A 9073-nucleotide genomic window follows, 5' to 3' on the forward strand; every position below is an offset into this window, starting at 1 on the left:
AAAGCCCACCCTAAACCCCCCCAAAGAACCCCAAATCCCACCCTAAACCCCCCAAAAAACCCCAAACCCCCAACCCCAATCCCGCAGAGCACCAACGAGTCGGTGCTGACGGTGGAGTTCAACCCCCGCGACAGCAGCAGCATCGTCAGCAGCGGCAAATCCCACGTGTTCTTCTGGAGCTGGAGCGGCGGCGCGCTCACCAAGAAACACGGCATCTTCGGGGTTAACGGGGTTTGGGATTGGGATTGGGGTTTGGGGTCTGGGATTTGGGTTTGGGGTCTGGGATTTGGGGTCTGGGATTGCGTTTGGGTTTGGGGGATCTGGAGCTGGAGCGGCGGCAGCGCTCACCAAGAAACACGGCATCTTCGGGGTTAACGGGGTTTGGGATTGGGATTGGGGTTTGGGGTCTGGGATTTGGGGTCTGGGATTGCGTTTGGGTTTGGGGGATCTGGAGCTGGAGCGGCGGCAGCGCTCACCAAGAAACACGGCATCTTCGGGGTTAACGGGGTTTGGGGGATTTGGGGTTTGGGGTTGGGTTTGGGATTGGAGTTGGGGTATGGGATTGCGTTTGGGTTTGGGGATTTGGGGTTTGGGTTTGGGGGATCTGGAGCTGGAGCGGCGGCACGCTCACCAAGAAACACGGCATCTTCGGGGTTAACGGGGTTTGGGGCAGCTTTGGGGTTTATAGGGTGGGATTTGGGGTGGCTTTGTGGGGGTTTGGTGTTTTTGGGGTGGCTTTGTGGGGATTTGGGGTTTTTGGGGTGGCTTTGTGGGGTTTGGGGTTTCCGGGCTGGTTTTGGGGTGGCTTTGTGGGGTTTGGGGTCTTTGGGGTGGCTTTGTGGGGTTTGGGGTCTTTGGGGTGCCTTTGGGGTCGCTGAGCTCTCGGCTCTTGGCTCTAGAAGTACAAGAAGCCCAAGTTCATCCAGTGCTTCATCTTCGACGCCGCCGGCGCGCTGCTCACCGGGGACTCGGAGGGGAACATCCTCACCTGGACCCGCACGCCGGGGAAGGGGGGCAAAGGTGGGGATTGGGGTTTGGGGGGGGGTTTGGGGTGGGATTTAGGGGAATTTGGGGGGTTTGGGGGGTTTTGGGGGTGTCTGGGGGGGTTTTGGGGAGATTTGGGGTGGGGTTTTCAGAGGGAACATCCTCACCTGGACCCGCACGCCGGGGAAGGGGGGCAAAGGTGGGGATTGGGATTTGGGGGTGTCTGGGGGGGTTTGGGGTGGGATTTAGGGGAATTTGGGGGGGTTTTGGGGGATGGTTTTTGGGTAAGCTTTAGGGGTCGGTTTGGGCTCGTTTTTGGGTTGTTTTGGGGCTGGTTTTAGGGGATGTTTTTGGGGCTGGGTTTGGGCTGGTTTTGGGGCTGGTTTTAGGGAACGGTTTCTGTCTGTGTTTGGGGCTGGTTTTGGGGTGGAATTGAGGAGTTTTGGGGCTGGTTCTGGGGCTGGGTTTGGGCTGGTTTTGGGCTGGTTTTGGGGTGGAATTGAGGAGTTTTGGGGCTGGGTTTGGGCTGGTTTTGGGGTGTTTTGGGGCTGGTTTTAGGGGATGTTTTTGGGGCTGGGTTTGGGCTGGTTTTGGGCTGTTTTGGGGCTGTTTTTACGGAATGTTTTTTGGCTGGTTTTAGGGTGGAATTGAGGAGTTTTGGGGCTGGTTTGGGGCTGGTTTTGGGGTGGAATTGAGGAGTTTTAGGGCTGGGTTTGGGCTGGTTTTGGGGTGTTTTGGGGCTGGTTTTAGAGAACAGTTTCTGTCTGTGTTTGGGGCTGGTTTTGGGGTGGAATTGAGGAGTTTTGGGGCTGGTTTTAGGCTGTTTTTAGGGCTGGTTTTGGGGTGGATTTGCGGTGGAATTGAGGAGTTTTGGGGCTGGTTTTGGGGTGGAATTGAGGAGTTTTGGGGCTGGTTTTAGAGGCTGGTTTCTGGCTGTTTTTAGGGCTGCTTTTGGGGCTGGTTTTGGGGTGGAATTGAGGAGTTTTGGGGCTGGTTTTAGGGCTGGTTTGGGGGCTGGTTTTGGGGTGGAATTGAGGAGTTTTGGGGCTGGTTTTAGGGCTGGTTTGGGGGCTGGTTTTGGGCTGGTTTTGGGGTGGAATTGAGGAGTTTTGGGGCTGGTTTTAGGGGCTGGTTTCTGGCTGTTTCTCGGGCTGGTTTTGGGGCTGGTTTTGGGGTGGATTTGGGGTATTTTGGGCTGACCCACGCCCCCAGAGATGTACCAGATCGGGCAGCAGACGCGGGCCCACGAGGGCAGCGTGTTCGCGCTCTGCCGCCGCCGCGACGGGACCGTGCTCAGCGGGGGCGGGAAGGACCGCAGGGTGCTCAGCTGGAGCCCCACGCTGGAGCTGCTGCACGAGGTCGAGGTGGGCAGAGCCCCAAAAACCCCAAAAACCTCCCTTGGTGCCCTAAAAATCTCTTAGTGCCCTAAAAATCTCTTAGAGCCCCAAAAAAATCTCCCTTAGTGCCTCAAAAAACAGCCCTGGATACCCCAAAAATCTCCCTTAGTGCCACAAAAATCTCCTTTAGTGCCCCAAAAATCTCCTTTACTGCCCCAAAACCTGCCCTGGATACCCCAAAAATCTCCTTTAGTGCCCTAAAAATCTCTTAGAGCCCCAAAAATCTCCCTTAGTGCCCCAAAATCTCCCTTAGTGCCTCAAAAAACAGCCCTGGATACCCCCAAAATCTCCATTAGTGCCACAAAAATCTCCCTTAGTGCCCCAAAACCTGCCCTGGATACCCCCAAAATCTCCTTTGGTGCCCCAAAAATCTCCCTGGCTAGCAAAAAATCTCCCTTAGTGCCCCAAAATCTTCCTTAGTGCCTCAAAACCTGCCCTGGATACCCCAAAAATCTCCCTTAGTACCCTAAAAATCCTCCTGGGTTGCCAAAAAATCTTCCATAGTGCCCCCCAAAACTGCCTGGGTACCCCAAAACTCTCCCTAGCTACCCCAAAATCCTCCCTGGATCCCAAACCCCAAAGGGCTGCAGGATGGGGGGAGTTTGGGGGGGTGGGAATTCAGGGGTTTTTGGGGTCCCCCCTTTCCCTGAGCCCTTCAGATGGTTCTGATGGGTATTTGGGTTTTTTTTGGGTTTTTTTTTTGGGGGGGTGTTCTCCATCTCCCCAAGAGGTTCAGGGGGTGCTGTCAGGGAGATTTGGGGTTGTTTTGGGATGCCCCGGGTCCCCGAGCCCTCGGGGTGTTTCTAACAGGGAATTTGGGGTTGTTTTTGGGGTCCCCAGTTCCCCAAGACCTTGGGGTGTTTCTAACGGGGAATTTGGGGTTGTTTTTGGGGTCCCCCAGCTCCCCGAGAGCTTCAGAACGTTCTAATGTGGGTTTTTTTGGGGGTCCCCAGTTTCCCGAGAGCGTTGGTTGTTTCTAACGGGGTATTTAGGGTTTTTTTTTGGGTCCCCCAGCTCCCTGAGAGCTTTGGGTGTTTCTGACAGGTATTTGGGGTTGTTTTTGGGGTCCCCCAGTTCCCTGAGCCCTCAGGGTGTTTCTAACGGGGAATTTGGGGTTGTTTTTGGGGTCCCCCAGCTCCCTGAGCCCTCAGGGTGTTTCTAACGGGGAATCTGGGGTTGTTTTTGGGGTTCCCCAGTTCCCTGAGCCCTCGGGGTGTTTCTAACGGGGAATTTGGGGTTGTTTTTGGGGTCCCCCAGCTCCCCGAGAGCTTCAGAAGGTTCTAATGGTTTTTTTTCGGGGTCCCCAGTTCCCTGAGCCCTCAGGGTGTTTCTAACTGGGAATTTGGGGTTGTTTTTGGGGTCCCCAGTTCCCCAAGAGCTTTGGTTGTTTCTAACGGGGAATTTGGGGTTGTTTTTGGGGTCCCCCAGCTCCCCGAGAGCTTTAGAAGGTTCTAATGGGTTTTTTTTTGGGGTCCCCAGTTCCCCAAGAGCTTGGGGTGTTTCTAACGGGGAATTTGGGGTTGTTTTTGGGGTCCCCCAGCTCCCCAAGAGCTTGGGGTGTTTCTAACAGGGAATTTGGGGTTGTTTTTGGGGTTCCCCAGTTCCCCAAGAGCTTGGGGTGTTTCTAACAGGGAATTTGGGGTTGTTTTTGGGGTTCCCCAGTTCCCCAAGAGCTTGGGGTGTTTCTAACAGGGAATTTGGGGTTGTTTTTGGGGTCCCCCAGCTCCCCGAGAGCTTCGGCGCCGTCCGCACGATCGCGGAGGGTCCCGGGGAGGAGCTGCTGGTCGGGACCACGCGGAACGCGCTGCTCCGGGGCACGCTGGGCTCCGGCTTCACCCCCATCGTCCAGGTGGGCTTTTTGGGGATGGGGGGGGGGGGTGTCCGGGGTGGGCACGGGGCGCTGACCCCTCCCCGGACCCCCCCCCCCCCCCCCCCCCAGGGTCACACGGACGAGGTTTGGGGTCTGGCCACGCACCCCAACTGCTGCCGCTTCCTGACCTGCGGCCACGACCGGCAGCTCTGCCTGTGGGACGGCCGGGAGCACGCGCTGGCCTGGAGCCTGGCGCTGGAGGTGGGCGGGGACCCCCGAATTGGGGAGGGGGCGTCTGGGGAGGGGTCCGGAGTGAGATCTGGCGGGGGTTAGGGGGGTTTTGGGGGGGTTTAGGGTCTGTAATGGGGGTGCAGGGCTCTGGGGACAAGGGACAGGAGCACACCCTGACTGGAGTCCGGCGCTGGAGGTGGGCGGGGACCCCCGAAATTGGGGAGGGGGCGTCTGGGGAGGGATCAGGAGCGCGATTTGGGGGGGTCAGAGGATGCTTTGCGGGATCTGGGGGTCACGAGCCCGGTTTGGGGGGGGGTCAGGGGGGTGCTCTGGGGACAAGGGACGAGGAGCACACCCGGGCTGGGGACCCCCGAATTGGGGCTGGGGGCGCAGGAGCCTGGTTTGGGGTGCGGGGGCAGCCCCGGTTTGGGGCTCCGGGGGGGTCCCGGGGTCTTTTGCTCCCCCAGTGACCCCTCCCCACCCCCAGGACACCGGGCTCTGCGCCGACTTCCACCCCGGGGGACACGTGGTGGCCGTGGGGCTGCTGACCGGGCGGTGAGTGACGGGGACACGGGGACATGGGGGGGACACGGGGGGACACCGGGACACGGGGACACGGGGGGACATGGGGACATGGGGGGGACACGGGGGGACACCGGGACACGGGGACACGGGGGGACATGGGGACACGGGGACATGGGGGGGACACGGGGGGACACCGGGACACGAGGACACGGGGGGACATGGGGACACGGGGACATGGGGACACGGGGGGACACGGGGGGACACGGGGACATGGGGACACGGGGGGACACGGGGGGACACGGGGACATGGGGGGACACGGGGGGACACTGCCCATGGTCCCCCCCATGTCCCCGTGTCCCCCATCTTTCCCCCGGCTGTCCCCATGTCCCCCCCGTGTCCCCCCGTGTCCCCCTATATCCTCCCATGTCCCCATGTTGCCCTGTCCCCCCATGTCCCCTCATGTCCCCCCTTGTCCCCCCGTGTCCCCATATCCCCATGTCCCCGTGTCCCCCTGTCCCCATGTCCTCATGTCCCCATGTCCCCGTGTCCCCCCATGTCCCCATGTCCCCATGTCGTGTCCCCCCCTGTCCCCATGTCCTCATGTCCCCATGTCCCCGTGTCCCCCCATGTCCCCCCCATGTCCCCATGTCCCCATGTCCCCCCATGTCCCCATGTCCCCATGTCCCCATGTCCCCCCATGTCCCCATGTCCCCATGTCCCCCCATGTCCCCATGTCCCCCCATGTCCCCATGTCCCCCCATGTCCTCATGTCCCCATGTCCCCCCATGTCCCCATGTCCCCCCATGTCCCCATGTCCCCATGTCCCCTCCATGTCCCCGTGTCCCCCCCGTCCCGCAGGTGGCTGGTGCTGGACACGGGCACGCGGCAGCTCCTGGCCGGGGGCTCGGACGGGAACGAGCAGCTCTCGGTGGTTCGCTTCTCACCGGGTGAGCCCCGCGCGTCCCCTCCGAGCCCCAACTGTCCCCAGACTGACCCCAAACTGTCCCCAAACTGTCCCCAAACTTTCCCCAAACTGTCCCCAAACTTTCCCCAAACTGTCCCCAAACTGCCTCTGATCCCTCCCTGTCCCCAGCCTGTCTCAAAACTGTCCCCAGACTGTCCCTCACCCCCCCGCAAACCCCTTCCATGTGTGGGACCCCCCCACAAACTCCCCCAATGTCTGGGACCCCCCCACCAAACACCCCCCAGGGTGTAGGACCCCCCAAACCCCCCCAGGTTGTGTGACTCCCCCAAACCCCCCCATGTGTGGGACCCCCCCAAACCCTCCCCGTGTGTGGGACCCCCCAAACCCCCCCAGGTTGTGTGACCCCCCCCAAACCCCCCCCGTGTGTGTGACCCCCCCAAACCCCGTGTCCCCCCCAAACCCCCCCAAGGTGCAGGACCCCCCCCCAAACCCCCCCCCGTGTGCGGGACCCCCCCAAACCCCGTGTCCCCCCCCAAACCCCCCCCGTGTGCAGGACCCCCCCCAAACCCCCCCCGTGTGTGTGACCCCCCCCAAACCCCGTGTCCCCCCCAAACCCCCCCCGTGTGCGGGACCCCCCCCAAACCCCGTGTCCCCCCCAAACCCCCCCAGGTTGTGTGACCCCCCCCAAGCCCCCCCCGTGTGCGGGACCCCCCCCAAACCCCGTGTCCCCCCCAAACCCCCCCAGGTTGTGTGACCCCCCCCAAGCCCCCCCCGTGTGCGGGACCCCCCCCAAACCCCGTGTCCCCCCCGTTGCAGACGGGACCTTCCTGGCCATCGGCTCCCACGACAATTTCATCTACATCTACAGCGTGGCCGAGGGCGGCCGCAAGTTCAGCCGCTTCGGCCGCTGCACCGTGAGCTGGGGGGGCTGGGGGAGGCTGGGGGGGGGGTCCCGGGGGTCCCCAAACCCCCCGGACCCCCAACGACCCCCCCCACCCACCCCCAGGGTCACTCGAGCTTCATCACCCACCTGGACTGGTCCAAGGACGGGCGGTTCATCATGTCCAACTCGGGGGATTATGAGATCCTCTACTGTGAGTCTGGGGGCTTGGGGGGCTCTCCCTGGGGCTGCCGGGACCCTCCGGTCCCTGCTGGGACCCCCAGAGCTGGGGGGGAACCCCCTGACCCTGCCAGGACCCTCCAGAGCTGGGAGGGAACCCCCTGACCCTGCCAGGACCTTCCTGACCCTGCCAGGACCCCCTGACCCGTCCAGGACCTTCCTGATCCTTCCAGGACCTTCCTGACCCTGCCAGGACCCCCTTGACCCTTCCAGGACCCTCCTGACCCTGCTGGGACCCCCAGAGCTTGGGGGGAACCCCCTGACCCTGCCAGGACCTTCCTGACTCTTCAAGACCTTCCTGATCTTTCCAGGACCTTCCTGACCCTGCCGGGACCCCCCTGACCCTTCCAGGACCCCCCAGAGCTGGGGGGGAACCCCCTGACCCCACTGGAACCCCCCCAAACTTTGGGGTCCCAATGTTCACCTGCCCAGGTTTTTGGGGAGGTGTCGGTTTCCCTGACCCTCCTCAAATTTTGGGGGGTTTCACTGCCCCTCCCTGGTTCTTTTTGGGGGTCTCATTCTCCCTTCCCCTCCCCAGATTTTGAGGGGTCTCATTTTCCCTCTTCAGATTTTGGGGGGCGGGGGGGCTTTCCCTTTTCCCTCCCTCCCAGATTTTGGGTACCTTTCACTTCCCCCCCCCCCCCACCACCACCCCAAATTTCGGGATGAAGCTCCCCCAAACCCAGATTTTGGGGGGGGGTCTCTCCCCCCTCCAGGGGACGTGGCCGGGGGCTGCAAATTGCTGCGGAACCGCTTCGAGAGCCGCGACCGGGAATGGGCCTCCTACACCTGCGTGCTGGGCTTCCACGTCTTCGGTGGGTCTGGGGGCTCCGGGGGGGGGCGGCCAGGGGGGTTTGGGGGTCCCCCTGACCCCCCCCCACCCCACCATTGGCGCAGGGGTGTGGCCGGACGGCTCCGACGGCACCGACATCAACTCGCTGTGCCGCTCGCACCACGAGCGCGTGGTGGCCGTGGCCGACGACTTCTGCAAGGTTCACCTGTTCCAGTACCCCTGTGCCCGGCCCAAGGTGGGCACGGGGCTCTGGGGGGGCTCTGGGGGTCCTGGGGGGGGCTCTGGGGGGCGTGGGGGGCCGAGGAATGGGGGTTATGGGGGTCCCAGACCCCGATTTGGGGGGTCAGGAGGGTCCTGGTTGTGTGAGGTTCACCTGTTCCAGTGCCCCTGCGCCCGGCCCAAGGTGGGCACGGGGCTCTGGGGGGGCTCTGGGGGGGTCCTGGGGGGGCTCTGGGGGTCCTGGGGGGGCTCTGGGGGGGATGGAGAAGGATCCCAGCCCCCAAATCTGGGGAGTCAGGGGGGTCCAGACTCATGCCAGTGGGTTGGGGGTCCCAAGGGGGTGACCCGGGGGGGGTCTAGACCCCAATGGGTGTTCCGGGGGGATCAGGGGGGGTCCCAGACCCCAAATTGAGGGGTCAGGGGGTGGGTCCAGACCCCAAATTTTTGGGCTCGGGAGGGTCCCAGATCCCAAATTGAGGGCTCGGGGGGGGGCTCCCACAGCCCCCACAGGCTGGGCGTTTTGGGGGGGGTCCCACACCCCAATTTAGGAGTATGGAGGGGGGGAGGGTCCAGACCCCAATTTCGGGGGGGGGGGGGTCCCACCCCCAGTTTGAAGTGGGGGGGAAGGGGGTGACCACGTGACCCCGCAGTCACGTGTCTCCCCTCCCCCCCCCCCCCCGTCCCTCACAGGCTCCCAGTCACGTGTACGGCGGGCACGGCAGCCACGTGACCAACGTGCGCTTCACGCACGACGACGGGCACCTGGTGTCGCTGGGCGGGAAGGACACCAGCGTGTTCCAGTGGCGCGTGCTGCCCGGCGACAGCGGCTGAGCGCCCGCGCCTCCTCTTCCTCGCTGCCTCCCCTTCCCCTTTCCCCCTTGCTGGGACCAAAGAGCGGCTCTCGGGGGCTTGGTGGAAGCCTTCCTCCCGCCGCGTTCTCGCGCTGCCGCCGTGAGAGGCGTCAATAAAAGCCTTGGGGTCAGGGCAGGGCCCCCGCCGTTTCCTCCGCGCCGGGATCGCCGCCGCTTCCCGGAAGCGCCGCGGGTTCTTCCTCCTGCCCGCCCTCGG

General features: G+C 63.0%; 1 protein-coding gene across 1 annotated transcript in view; it reads left to right on the forward strand.

The window, feature by feature from the left end:
- Positions 1 to 8987, forward strand: part of EML3 (EMAP like 3) — a 9550-nt gene extending 563 nt beyond the window's left edge. The window contains exons 2-13 of the mRNA XM_053967978.1: positions 88 to 222; positions 900 to 1020; positions 2197 to 2348; positions 4105 to 4230; positions 4321 to 4452; positions 4910 to 4977; positions 5807 to 5895; positions 6690 to 6787; positions 6880 to 6967; positions 7710 to 7808; positions 7891 to 8021; positions 8696 to 8987. Coding sequence (XP_053823953.1) covers positions 88 to 222; positions 900 to 1020; positions 2197 to 2348; positions 4105 to 4230; positions 4321 to 4452; positions 4910 to 4977; positions 5807 to 5895; positions 6690 to 6787; positions 6880 to 6967; positions 7710 to 7808; positions 7891 to 8021; positions 8696 to 8836 — 1380 coding nt within the window. The 3' untranslated portion in view covers positions 8837 to 8987. The remainder of the gene's footprint in view (positions 1 to 87; positions 223 to 899; positions 1021 to 2196; positions 2349 to 4104; positions 4231 to 4320; positions 4453 to 4909; positions 4978 to 5806; positions 5896 to 6689; positions 6788 to 6879; positions 6968 to 7709; positions 7809 to 7890; positions 8022 to 8695) is intronic.
- Positions 8988 to 9073: the final 86 nt, after the last annotated feature.

Source organism: Vidua chalybeata, chromosome 32 (genome assembly GCF_026979565.1).
Source record: "Vidua chalybeata isolate OUT-0048 chromosome 32, bVidCha1 merged haplotype, whole genome shotgun sequence".
In the NCBI taxonomy this organism is placed as follows: Eukaryota; Metazoa; Chordata; class Aves; order Passeriformes; family Viduidae; genus Vidua; species Vidua chalybeata.